Consider the following 13,478-nt stretch of genomic DNA (forward strand, 5'->3'; position numbering starts at 1 on the left):
AAACCTCGACGTTTCTCACAAATACTATCTCACAACTTTTTACTCCACAGTCAGCTTCACCATGGCCGATGAGTCGATTCCCCCCGTCGCGGTCGGCGAGTCGGCTGGCGCATCGACCATTGCCCCTCCAGAGCCCGCCGCGCCCGCCGCGCCCGAAGCCACCGCAGTCCCGGCGCCAGTGGCAGCCCTCGCCGCGGCAATGACCGGCAGCGCGGCCGGCACCCCTGGGCCCGGCACGGGTACGACGACGCCCCTACTCAGCCCCGAGGAGATTGAAAAGTCGCTCAAGGTGTCGCTGGCCGACATGACGGCCAAGGCGACGGCTTTGTACGTGCACAAGAACTACGAGGAGGCGACGGAGCTCTTCTCCAAGGCGGCCGAGATGCAGGCCGAGATCAGCGGCGACATGAACCCGGCCAACGCCGAGATTCTTTTCCTGTACGGCCGCTCCCTGCTCAAAGTCGGCCAGTCCAAGAGCGATGTCTTTGGCGGCAAAGCGCCCGAGGCTGCAAAGAAGGGTAAGCCCGCGCCCAAGAAGGCCAATGGCGACAAGGCGGAGGCCAAGGCCCCCGAGCCGTCGTCCAGCGTGGCTGGTGAGGGAGCCAAGGCCGAGGAGCCGACTCCCGCCGAGAGGATCACGGAGGAGGGCGTCGCCATACTTGCTGCTGAGGCGGGTGGCGCGAACAAGGAGGCTTCCGCAGAGCCAAAGAAGCCGCTTTTCCACTTCGAGGGCGACGGAGACATTGACGATTCTGATGAGGAAGATGATGACCAAGACGTAGGTTTGGAGTCGAGATGAGACACAGGGCCATGTTTTTTTGGCGCAATCGAAGCTGACAAGATGTACGACTAGCCTGCCGATGAAGATGGTCAGGGCGAAGAGGAGCTTGACGACTTGGGAAATGCATACGAAATTCTCGACATGGCTCGAGTGCTTTTCGACAAGCAGCTCGCTGCTATCACTGAGGAGGCATCAGAAGACAAGGGCAAGGGCAAGGAAGAGGGAGATGCTCCGTCGCTTCGGCATATCAAGGAGCGCCTGGCCGACACTCACGACCTGCTGGCAGAGATCTCTTTGGAGGGCGAGCGGTATGTTTACATTCCGTTCAAGCGCCTCTGTCTTCCCTGGCCCACCCGCCTGCTTTTCCCTCGGCATCATCTAACCCGAAATTTTATCTTGACATGACCAGGTTCCACGATGCGATTCCGGATTCGCGCAAATCGCTAGAGTACAAGAAGCAACTATACCCCGAAGAGTCGGACATACTGGCAGAGGCACACTTTAAGCTTTCGCTTGCCCTCGAATTCGCATCGATTGTTGCGACGGATGAGGAGAAGACGCAGGGCGTGCAGCATGTGGATCAAGCCCTGCGTGACGAGGCCGCCACAGAGCTCGAGGCTGCCATCGCCAGCACAAAGCTTAAACTACAGAACAAGGAGGTGGAGCTCGCCACCAATCATTCACCGGAGGACAACGACGTTACCAGGGCCCAGATTGCCGACATCAAGGAGGTTGTTGCGGACATGGAACAGAGGGTGAGTTTCAACATACCCAGCACCCGCCTGTTTGAGCCTATTCACTGCTATGGGCCAACTGACATGACCCAAATAAATGTAGCTTGTGGATCTTCGCAACGCACCAATGGACGTCGACGCTATGCTTGGCAAGGACAACCCACTGGGCGGGATCCTCGGGGCCGCGCTCGGTGAGAGCGCAGCCCAAGTCGAGGCGCGCATCGAAGAGGCCAAGAAGACGGCCACGGACCTGACAGGGCTCGTCAGGAAAAAGGCAGCTCCCAAGGAGGCCGAGGCCGAGACGGAGTCGGGCGACAAGACCGCCGAGACAAACGGCAGCAATAAGCGCAAGCTCGAGGAGGACGATGCGCCAGCAGATGAGGCGAAGAAAGTGCGAACCGAATGAGTGACGTGACGAACAAAAGAAAAGGTGATGGGGATCATGTACGAATATGTCTGTCTATGCTGATGAAGTTTCAATACCCTCTAGCACGCATGCCTGTCTTGCAGCGTGCTCGAGTACTCTGTGTAACAATAAGCAACGATTTTATTGGAGTTTTCTCCAAGGGATTTATTTACATTACACCGTTGAGTGCATATTTGCCGCCTGCTACGCATGTCTTGCTTCCGAACTACCAATGCTCTCCTCCTATTAAACATCATATAAAGCATATCCCTTGATACCCAGCTGCCCTTTTGTTCTATTGTTCTCGGAGCCATTACCTTTTATCACCTCCCTGCCAATCCCTCCCCCTGCGGCAGAAATATGTCTTCCATATTCCTGCCCCGACCTCTTCTGCCTCTGCGGCAAACCCCCGGGGCTCGAGCGGTTGTTCCGACGATACTGCTCCGGCGAAGGCGAAACCACCCTCGTCAGCGTCCTGGGCGAGGCCGGAATCGGCTCCGAGCTCGTCGTCGTTTCCCTCGGGATGCCGCTCTCGACCCCCGGCGCACGGTAGACCCCGTCGAGCAACTCCGCGAGCCGACTGTCGCCCGCGGCCATGAGGTACTCGTAAGTACCCGTCTCGGCCACGCAGCCGTTGTCGATGACGACGAGCCGGTCCGCCATCATCATCATCTCGCGCGAGTGCGTGATGACCACCACTGCCGGCGGCCGGTGCCGTGCGCTGGCGGCAGCTCCGTGGACGTAGCTGAAGGGTCTGCCCTCGCTCCTGCGGAAGAAGTTGCCCTCCCAGTTGTACGGGTCCGGGTGCTGCGGGATGTAGGGGCTGAGACTACCGCCCCCTCTTCTGAGCAAGGGGGACGCAGCGGGGCCGTTCGGGTCGCCGTCCTGGCGGCAGACCAGGGTCCTCAAGGTGTGCATGACCGACTGGCCGCTCTCGGCGTCGAGCGCGCTGGTGGGTTCGTCGAGGACCAAGAGTTTTGGCCGCCTGGCAAGGGCTCTTGCGATGCACAGCCTCTGCGCCTGGCCTCCGGATAGCGCCACCCCGCCGTCACCTACAAGGGTCTCGTACCTCTGAGGCAGCGAGATGACGAACTCGTGTATGTCTGCCTCGCGGGCTGCCAGCTCGACGTTGTGCTGTCCTCGCAGGACTTTCTCGTCCTCTGGAATACCGTATGCGATGTTGGCTCGGATCGTGCCGGGGAATATGAATGGCTGCTGTGGTACGTATGCCGTCGTGCTGCGTAAGGCCTTGATCGAGATCTCACGGGCATCGAAGCCCGCATATGTGAGTGCACCAAGCTCGCTGCCCCTGAGATGGGAACCGCCCCTCGTGGTGTCCTGAGAAGGAGAGCATATCAATGACGGAAGAGGATATGATGCCACCGGAGAGACTGCCTCGAAGTTGCTTTTTCGGAACGCCCTGGGAGCAGCCGCGCTGATTGGACCCTCGTCGTCGTCGTAAAGCGGCTCGTAAAGCCCCAAGATCAAGGCGGCGATGGTACTCTTGCCACAGCCCGAACTACCTACTATTGCCGTACAACCCTCACCGGGGATGGAGAGGCTGACGTTTCGCAGAACCAGCTGGTCTCTCCCGGGGTACGCAAAGCGCAGCTTGTTGAAGACGATGGGAAACGGCGTGAGGACTCTCTTCTTGCCCAGCTCCTGCTGCTCCGGATGCCCGCGCGGCATCTGTGCCAAGCGCAGCATCTGAGCTGCCTTTGCCTGTGCGGCTGCAATCTGGGGGATGCTCGACATCATCATGGTGGCGCTGCCGACGGTGAACAGCAACAAGTTGACGACCTGTATGATGTCGCCGACGTTGACGCTCTCCACCGTGGTGAGCAGTAACACTCCAAAGGTGAAGATGACGACGACGAACCACTGGGAGATGGAGCAGTGAATGCCAGCCCAGATCCCGGTATACAGCCCACGTTTTTTGCCCAGCATGAATGCGCGCTCGGCGGCAGCTTCGAAACGATCGGTAAAAAACTTTTCCAGGAGAAAAGCGCGGACGACTCGGATATCGGATACCACAGAGGACAGAATGGCTCCCGTCGCCTCGGCCGATTCGTTGGACAGAGCCTCCCACTTCTCGCTAGTCCGGGTGGAGAAAAAGATGCAAAGACCAACCAGGGGGAAGACGGCTACCGCAACCAAAGTCAGCTGCCACAGGATCACCATGGCCCAGGTGATGGCCGCGCTGATCATGATAACGACGGTAAGGACAATGGGTGTGAACTGGGCCACAATCGTCCGCATCTCGTCGGCCCCGCGGTCCAGAACGTCACAGACGCGAGCGACCGAGTTTTTGCTTTGGTCGTGCCACGTCCGCGGCTGATGGAGGATGCTGAAGAAGGCATCGACCTTGAGCGTGTCGACCCACTCCTGCGCGACGGCCCCGGCAAGGGAGAAGGTGAAGAAGACGGCAGTGAAGTCGAGGAGGCCGACGCAACCGAGAACAATTGCCCACTTGGTCCCGGCCTCCAGCTTGCTTCCCTGCGCCCAGAACGCCTGCAGGAGGTTCGAGAAGACAAAGGCAAAGACGGGGCTGCATGCGGCAGCTACTATGCACCAGAACAGTGCCCCGATGGCGTAGAAGCGGTGTCGTGTGTCGAGTGCTGGCCAAACAGTCTTTAATATCTGATGTGCCGACATTTGTTGTGTCGTGCTACTCGAATCATCTTTCGTCTCTTCATTTGTAGTTTTTCTCGCTCCTGTTTTTTTAACTCGTCTGTTCCCAACCCTAATCTCTTCTCCTATTGCTTCTTTCATTCTTTCCCTTATCACACCCTTCGTTCCTCTTTTCTGGTTCCTGACAGCGGACATCTCCACATCTTCTGTAGCAGATGGCCTCATCGACAACCGCCTCAGAACACCAGCAGTGCCACTTTGCTGCAAGGAGCGCTTCACAGGTGACCTGTTTGCAAGGGCCGAAAGGCCACGCGCCTGGATGAAGTCGATGCTTCCTTGTCGCGGCCTGGCTGCCTCGGCGTCTTGCCAACGATTCGACCGACCCTGGTCACGGTGTCTGTGACGCGGGCTTCGAGATTGCTGTGAATAGGCCTCGGAGGCGGGCTGGTTGTGTATCGGGTACATAGCACCATTCGTGCCCGGAATCGGAACAAAAGACATCCTGCCCAAGGCACCAAAAGAAGAAGAAGAAGAAGCAGTCTTTGGCTCAGGGATGTAGAACGACCTGCCGCTCATATCCGCATCGAGTTCGTCCTCGGATGAACTACTTGATAAGTCATCGTTTGGGGTCATGACCCCGTCGGGGCTGCCATACTCGGTCCCTGACTCGGCCAGGGCCCGTAGCTGCAGAAAGTAGCCGTCTCGACTGCTCAGGAGTTGTTTGCAGAGTCCTTCCTCGCGAACCTCGGCCTTGTCCATGACATAGACGTAATCCTCTTCGCCAACCTGTGACACGTCGTGGGTGATGATTATTGTTGTCCTGCCGCTGCGCCAGTATCGGATTGCGTCCATGATCATCAGCTTCGACTTGGGATCCATGCCACTAGTAACCTCATCTAGTATCAATACGGGGGTATCACGAAGACGTGCACGGGCCAGAGCCACCCTCTGCCTCTGCCCTCCGCTGAGGCTCTGTCCACCGGGGCCGACGAGGGTATCTAGTCCCTGGGGAAGACCCGCAATGATTGACTGGAGCAGCGCCATCTCGCAGGCTGCTTTGACCTTGTCGCGGCTGACGTCGTCCGAGTTCATGGCAATGTTTTCGTACAGAGTTTCGCTAAAGAGTGTGCTCTGCTGCTGCACGAGGGTGACGTTCTTTCGGACCCACTCGGAGTCGAGGGTCTGAAGGGGATGCTCATCCAGGAGTATTTCGCCGCTCAGGGGCTCATAGAATTTGACCAACAGATTCGTGACGGTACTTTTACCAGAGCCACTCCGCCCAACGAGAAATGTCATTTTTCCGGGCTTAAAGGTCATTGAGACTGGCTTCAAGACCTGTACCATCGGGTTAGAGGGGTAGGCAAAGCTGAGCTAGAAATTTAAAACGGGTAGTCAGTATTCTATCAGTTCAGCTCTGATATCTCAGGCTATGTCCTAATGCTAGGTGGTATCTCAGGAGTTATGTCAAGTCATATCCCAGGCTATGTCTTGGGGGGATTCTACTCACACTCTTGACTTCGATCCTCCCTTCAAACACTCTAGGTTTTCTACCGCCACCCATCTCCACAACGCGCTCAGAGACAACCGATTTAAGGGCTTTGCCGGCTTGTATACCCTTGGTGATGCTCAATATGTGCGGTCCCAGGCCTTGTACTCCCTGAAAAGTGCTGAGGGCGGCGTAAAAGGTGGTGAGGACGTCCCCGGCACTCATATTGCCCTGATGTACCTGGTATATACCGAAGAAGAACCCGGACAGAAAGACGACTGCCATGTAGACCTTGATAAAGGCAGCTTGTAGGGCATTCCACATTGTCTGGACGCGTGCGTGCTTGCCCGCCTCCCTAGCGGCCAGCCGGAAGTTGTGCAGCTCGTGCTCGTGGGAGTTGTAAATTTTGACCAGGTCGATGCCCGTGATGGCTGCGGCCGATAGCTTAGTGGCCACTGCCTGCTTCTCCTTCTGCGTCCGGATCGCTTTTTCGAGCATTTGGCTGAGGGCTCGCATGATGAACATGGCAATGGGGACTGAGGCGGTAATGACGAGCGTCATCAGCGGGCCGTACTTGAAGGCCACGACCATGCCGGCGATGGAAAGCATAAAGTCATGGCCGATGAAGCCCAGCGTCTGGCTGGTGGCTATTTGAAGCTCGCGGATGTTGCTAATAGGGTTTTAGTAAGTAATGGATCTCGCTTGTGATGGCATCGTCTGCATCTTTTCTGAACTAAATGCAACAGAAGAGTTGGCAGAATAAATGAAAGAGTGGATGCAGAGGTAGCCAGAAGGGTATAGTGTAGAGCAAAGGAGAGGGTAGAGGATAGAGGAAAAGTTGTAGCAGTGGAAAGATGTAGCGTCAAGGTTAGAAAGGACGTTGGAGCTGGTGCCCGCCTGGCCGACAAGCAACAGAATCAAGTAGCAAAGGTGCTTACCGCTGGAACGCCGTCAGCATCGCTGGCATACCGTCTCGGTTCGAGTCAAACCAGCCCATCTGTTTCGACAACATGCGCCGAAAGAGCCCCAGTCTGGCGCTACGGGCTTGCAGTTCGCCATACTTGATCCAAGATCGCATCTGCGTAGCTGCCGCGATCAGATGTGTGACGGCCAGCACGGCAATGATGCTAACCCAAAAATTGACCTTCTGTCGTGTCTCCTCGGGGCCGAGCTGCTTTGCCGCATAGCTCGTAAGCTCTTGAAATACGTTTCCAAAGATGATGACACCCGCAATGTCCGCCCCTACGGCAACGGCCGAGGAGAACAGAGCTGTTACCAGCACGACCAAGTGCCGTGGGGTAAAGAAGTTGAAAAGGTCACGCCAGGTGGCAGCGGCCGTATCTGGTGACTCCTTTGGCTTGTCGAGCGTTGAGCTGGACTGGTCCGGCCACTTGGGTATCTTTTCCCTGTCCATATTGTAGACGGTTTCAGGTTGGTGATCAGGCTGTGTAGAGTCATTTTTGTTGGCGGGCATCGTATGTGAATATAAGAACTGCTTGCCTATGCTTTCGAAGATGGAGTCCTCCAAATGAAACGTGGAAGTGGAGGCGCTCACGTTGGAGCCGACCTCCAGGTCTGAGTCCTGGTCACTTCCCCGGACCATCGTAGCGGGTGAAAGCGGCGAAGTACGGTATTGATGCCAAAACCGGACCTTCGGAGGTTGCCGTGTCGCTTTGCCGCAAGGGATGAATGTAGAGGAAAAGATTTAGCTTGGCTGTTTCTTAATCTGTCAGTTTTCAAGGAAGGTAATAGGACGAGGGATAATCATTAGGATATTGGTAAAGGACAGTATCATCCTTCGCCAAAGTCCTGTAGGTTTTGATCAAAAAGATAAGGTGTTCATGCCTCGTGCCAGCATATTCATCTCATCATACCAAAAAGCCTTCTTTGTTCACATCTTGGTATTGTGGGTCAAGCACCAGTACGGGGGCGAACAATACTAGGGAGCCTTTTTCCATACGAACAATGCCACAAGCACGTGGTTGGTACGCATCCGTCATACGGGCCGTCGAACTGTCTTGGATACCCAAAACTTAAGAACGGATAGAATCTTTCCAGAATACGCAAATCAATTGATTAAATCGTTGTAGGCTCTGACTTCCACAAGCGAGGTTGACTTTCGCTTCCTGCAAATCGAAGGGCCATCCCTTGCTTCGCGCTTATATTTATAAGCGGAACTTGGTCCCTGGCAGAATTGACAAAGGCGTCCATTCCAACGGCGACTCCGAGTTGGTTCCAGGAAAGAGCCTTGGACCTTTCACTGTTGTTGTTAGATTTGCTGCCGCATCACAGCCCGCCCAACGGCCGTATCCAAGCAAGCTTTTCAAACACATCTTAGTATTGCTAAGATCAGCTGCTTGTGGTACCCTCACTATCCTTCTTTTCCTCTGGGTGTTCCTGCTCGTAGATCCAGTCATTCAATCCGGCCTTGTTTCTGTGATACTATGTCAGCCCAACGTTTCGGTATCCTTTTCGGCAAGGCAACACGTGGCGAATGTGCAATCCCTACCTTGCGATTTCGAACGCGTAGAACTGCATTCTTGGCACTGCATACGGAGGAAATGGTCAGCCGAGGGGCGTCCTGCATCCTCGCCTTAACTCCAGGCTGTCTCTAGGGCTCACCGAAAATGATCCTGTTTTCCACCTCGACATCGTCCTTCGGGCTCTTGCGCAGCATCGTCCCAAAGTTGAAGTCCTCGACCTTCTTGTCGTAAAAGTTCATAAATTTGCGCCACCTCTCTTTGTTCTCCTTGTTCTTGAGCACGTCCTCGTCAATGTCGGCAGCTGGGTCAAGCTCGGGGAAGTCTTTCTTGAGGTGTTCGTAGATCTCGTCGTCCATCTTGGTAAGCCGTAGCTGCGAGCCGCGCTTGTTTTTCAGAAGCTTCCAGTAAGTTTCCATGTGTTGGATCACTGCCAAAATGTCCATCCATCAGCCTTATGCCTCTGACATTTGCGCCGCCCCATGTCTGACCACAAATACGTAGTGAATACCCCGTCGTTTCACAGTAGTGTTTGCGACAATCATGTGCAGTGAGAGAAAATCGAAGTCGTAGTATCCAGCGAGACGGATGGAGGGGTCGGTTGGCTATACAGTGTCATCATATGTAGGACTACGAACCTTTCTCAGCAAAGGCGATCTCAATCTACGCGCGGTATTGGTAAGCATTTTACAAGACGTGTTATGGCAAAGAGCGCGTCGCGTCAAACTCACACCCTCATGGTTGGGAGCATTTTCCGCATCGAAGCCAGCGTTGGGCTTGCGAAAGCCTGGAGGCGGCTCTGGACCAAATTGCTGCACCATTTTGTAATTTGTTATCTGTTGCGCCGAGACTATGTAAGAAAGTTCTTTTTTTGCTTTTTTAGCGGCTCAGGGCGAATTTTTGCTTGCTTGGTTCCGTTCTATTCGAGGCGCAACAAAACTTCGCGATGCGCTCGAATTGTTTTCAAAATCGTGACTGTACCTACCTTCATGGTGGGGTAAGTACTGGAAACTTCTACCAGGCCCTTTGCGTCATTTGGAAGGAAATTTATTTTGGCGGGCTTTAGCCGAGAATGCACCCAACAAGGGGTAGCAGTAGTATTGGCAGGTGGGTAATTAAGGCAGTCTAGGTAAGGTTAGTCTAACTTCGGTCGACGCATTCGGCCAGCTGACCCCACTCATTCATTCCTCTCTGCCTCTGCTTTTTGTGTTTATATTTCAATCGACAAACGAATCTCTTTCACGACAGGACATGTCTCTTCCTCGCTCGTCGAACAAAAGCAGAGACGACCGGTATCGGATGCGTTATCTAGGTCACCGAACATTGCGCAGAATCAGTCTTGTGCAGGCGGTAGCGTGCTCTCTGCAAACCGTGGTCATAGAAACCAGGCTCGTCAGGATTGCCGCCTGCTTCACCAAAGCATGGCACTGAGTCGTCGACTCAGCTGAATTTTTTATTTTTATTTTTTTTATTTTTTTATTTTTATTTTTTCCCGTCCTTATCTTCTAACCTTGCTAGGTTGCTAGGGTCGTTCTGCATATCCACGTTCCCCCATGGCCCAGCCCAGCCCTCAGGGAATTTGGCGGGAATTAAACGGAAATACGCCGGTGCTACTTGGGTCAAACCGTCGTCACACCTCGTTCATTGAGTTTTTCGATTTTCGCTCAAGGCCACCTGTAATTCGACAGTGGTGGCAGCTAGCCCGATAGATGACGAATGGCCGAGCTCGAAACTGTCTTGGCTGATGCCGTCTAGTGCCGACTTAGACATATTAAAGCAGATTTTTGACACCATTCAGCAAAGAGAAGAGCAAATCAACCCCTTATCCTCCACATATCTATGATCGCGATGCTGGCCTTGGCTGTGGAGCAGCGTTGGCGCGCCTATTTATATGTAAAGTCGGGAACTAGAATAACGTTGCTCTGTGATATCCGCTACCAAAGCACCTCGCCATCTCCATTTTATTCCCGTCGCCGGGGCGTTTTATCTTTACCGACTTGTCAACATCGTGGAACCCTTATTTTGATTATATTCCCCCCATGCCCTGCTTCCCCGTTCTTACCAATGAAAGTGGACCGGATTATTGATTATTCTTCGCTTGAATCCCCGTGAGAACATATATCCTCTATTTCACTCCCATCCTCGTTCCTGTCTTTTCCATATTGCCTTCTTTACCCAACTTATGCCTTTCCCAAGCCATCAATCCCACCCATCATTAGCTTACGAAATGCGATAACCCATTCACCTGCGCAAGAACTAGTAAATCGTTCAAGGGGGGAGTCTACCCTTCATTGCGTCTTCTGTAATGACCTCAACAGAGACGCGGGAGAACATCTCGACAAACGAAAATGGCGAATTTGAGGTTACAGAGACAGCGACAGCCAATGGCACGAAGAGGGACGAACCCAGTCCGCTGGCCAAGGCTCCGGCTGTGTTAATGCCTAATGAGCATACCGCAATATTATACTTGTATCTTACGTTCGACACATCTCTGCCTGTTGTCAACAACAACCCAGAACGAGAAGACCAGCCACCACCTCCACCGCAGCCAGACTTGTCGCGTTTCCGCAACCCAATTTATTGGCCACAGCACCGCAAGAATGTCATGCTTGCATTGTCTTGCATCGCCACCTTTTTGGCGGCCTACACGGCGGGTTCATACTCACCACCAGCTCGCACAATGGCCATGGACCTTGACAACGGCACGGCCTCGCACTTGGGGGTCTTGGCAGGAATTTCAACCTTCTGTTTGGGATTCGCCCTTGCACCTATGGCCCTCGCCCCCGTGTCCGAGATCAACGGCCGATACCCGGTCTTTATCGTCGCCAACGTGGTCTTTACCGCCTTCCAAGCCGCGTGCGGGGCTGTGAAGTCACTGGCAGGCATGTTGCTCTGTCGGTTCGGAACGGGCGTTGGTGGCTCTGTATTCAGTAGCATGGTTGGTGGTGTCATTGCGGATCTTTGGGACGCCGAGGGACGCAACACACCCATGACCCTCTTTTCTTGTGCTGTGCTTCTGGGCACCGGCATCGGTCCAATGGTCGGGGCTTCGTCGTTTTTCACTATGGAGGGCAAGGGGATGTGGCGATGGGTCTTCTATCATCAAGCTATCGCCTCGGCTGTTCTGATGATTGTATTCGCTATTTGCTTCAAGGAAAGCCGGGGGCCGGTGCTGCTGTCTCGTAAAGCAAAGGCGCTGAACAAGTGGTATGAAGATATGGAAGCCAACGGATATTATGGTACCTGGGTGGGCGACGAGTTTCTGCACCAGACCTCGTCTGTGTCCGTCGGCGGGTCGGGGTCCGAGTCTACCACAATCGCTGGTACTCCGGATCTGACGCCGCAGGATGCCGACAGCTACGATGAAGAAAAGGGCGACCCATTAAGGCGAAACTCATCAACCTCAACCCCAGTCACCCTTCGAAGGATCCGATGGAGGACCAAGTCCGATGAGGAACGCACCTCTATCGTCAAGATGATGTCTGTCTCGGTCTCGCGGCCATTCCACCTCCTCTTCACTGAGCCCGTGGTCTTCTGGTTTGCGCTCTGGGTGTCATTCGCCTGGGCAGTGCTCTATCTCACCTTTGGTTGCATTCCCCTTGTGTTCACCACAATCTACGGCTGGAGTGTGGATGCCTCGGGCCGCGTCTTTGTGGCCATGTGCGTGGGTTCCATCCTCGCCACCGCCGTGAGCATCTACCAGGAGCGCCTCCTATACCACCCAAAATGGAACGCCGACTCGGACGTCGACCCGGCGACGCTGTCACAGTGGTGGCTGTTCCTCCGCCGGCGCTTCCCCACCAACGTCCCCGAGTCGCGCCTCTACTTCACCTGCATCACCGCCGCCCTCCTCCCCATAGGCCTGTTCGCCTTTGGTCTGTTGTCCCGCGCCGACCTGCACTGGATCGGCCCGGTCGCGTCAATTGCCGTCGCCACCGTCGGCATCTTGTCCGTCTACCTGGCCTCCTTCAACTACCTCGCCGACGTGTACCAGGAGTATGCCTCGTCGGCCATCGCGTCCCAGAGCTGCTGCCGGAACCTGATGGGCGGGGCGTTCCCGCTCGTCACGGGCCTGCTATTTCGCAATCTGGGCCCCGCCAACGCTGGCGTCCTTCTCGGCTGCATCGCCGCAGCCCTCACCCTGGTGCCCTGGATTTTGGTGGCGTATGGGGAGCGAATTCGGGCGAGAAGTCGGTTTGCAATGTCTCTGGATAAGATTTAAGCGTTTTGCGCAATCGGTATTTAGTAATAGTCTCAGGGCTCATCCCTGAAGCCCAAAGCTCCACAATTGATCCATTCCGTTCGCTTCGCTCCACTTCGTGGCTTAATTGCGGCTTTGCAATGTATTTGTGGGTCCATCCAAAAAACGTTTTGGTTTAGGTTTGAGGACAATTTGTCGATTTTCGCCGTTTATAACGGTATTTTTGGCCTTTTTGCGACCGATATTCCATTATTATTCTATAACCACGCAAAATATCGAAAAAAAAATATCGTTAAAAATAGGAATTGGTAAACCTTTTTTATTAATTTAAAATTTTTTGCACCCGGTACGCCAATTAAAAATTGGATATAACCCGCCTTTTATCCGTTTATAACGGTATTTTTATTATTAATCCAAAAATATTATCGATACCCATTTCGCATTTTGATAATAACGATTATAATCCGTTATATTTATATATAAAAAATCGCAAAAACGAAAGGAATTTTTACATATAAATTTTAATCCAAATATCGCAAAATTATTTATTTTACAATCCGTATAAAGTAAATTTTATTTAATATATTATATATCCACCTATAAACATTATCGATACCCATTTCGCATTTTATTAATAACGATTATAATCCGTTAAAATTTATATAGGGAAAATTGTAAAAGCGAAAGGAATTTTTACATATAAATTTTAATATAAATAACGCAAAACCATTAATTTTACAATCCGTATAAAATATATAT

General features: G+C 53.5%; 4 protein-coding genes across 4 annotated transcripts; 2 read left to right on the forward strand and 2 right to left on the reverse strand.

Moving 5' to 3' along the window:
• Positions 1-61: 61 nt before the first annotated feature.
• Positions 62-1,921, forward strand: PpBr36_03266 (uncharacterized protein; the record flags this gene model as incomplete). The annotated part of the gene is made up of 4 exons (XM_029890439.1): positions 62-778; positions 854-1,089; positions 1,191-1,536; positions 1,619-1,921. 4 exons carry the CDS (start codon positions 62-64, stop codon positions 1,919-1,921), a joined length of 1,602 nt encoding a protein of 533 aa, XP_029753894.1.
• Positions 1,922-2,239: 318 nt separating this feature from the next.
• PpBr36_03267 (uncharacterized protein) lies at positions 2,240-7,641 on the reverse strand (the record flags this gene model as incomplete). The annotated part of the gene is made up of 3 exons (XM_029890440.1): positions 2,240-5,923; positions 6,060-6,708; positions 6,977-7,641. Coding segments are annotated over 3 exons (4,998 nt in total), but the record flags the coding sequence as incomplete, so codon positions are not given.
• A 746-nt stretch (positions 7,642-8,387) lies between these two features.
• PpBr36_03268 (uncharacterized protein) lies at positions 8,388-9,339 on the reverse strand (the record flags this gene model as incomplete). The annotated part of the gene is made up of 5 exons (XM_029890441.1): positions 8,388-8,472; positions 8,548-8,584; positions 8,661-8,948; positions 9,157-9,181; positions 9,250-9,339. 5 exons carry the CDS (start codon positions 9,337-9,339, stop codon positions 8,388-8,390), a joined length of 525 nt encoding a protein of 174 aa, XP_029753902.1.
• A 1,484-nt stretch (positions 9,340-10,823) lies between these two features.
• On the forward strand, positions 10,824-12,740 carry PpBr36_03269 (uncharacterized protein; the record flags this gene model as incomplete). Its single annotated transcript, XM_029890442.1, has 1 exon — positions 10,824-12,740. One exon carries the CDS (start codon positions 10,824-10,826, stop codon positions 12,738-12,740), a length of 1,917 nt encoding a protein of 638 aa, XP_029753901.1.
• Between the last annotated feature and the right edge of the window lie 738 nt (positions 12,741-13,478).

This window comes from Pyricularia pennisetigena, chromosome 3 (assembly GCF_004337985.1).
Source record: "Pyricularia pennisetigena strain Br36 chromosome 3, whole genome shotgun sequence".
Taxonomy (NCBI): Eukaryota; Fungi; Ascomycota; class Sordariomycetes; order Magnaporthales; family Pyriculariaceae; genus Pyricularia; species Pyricularia pennisetigena.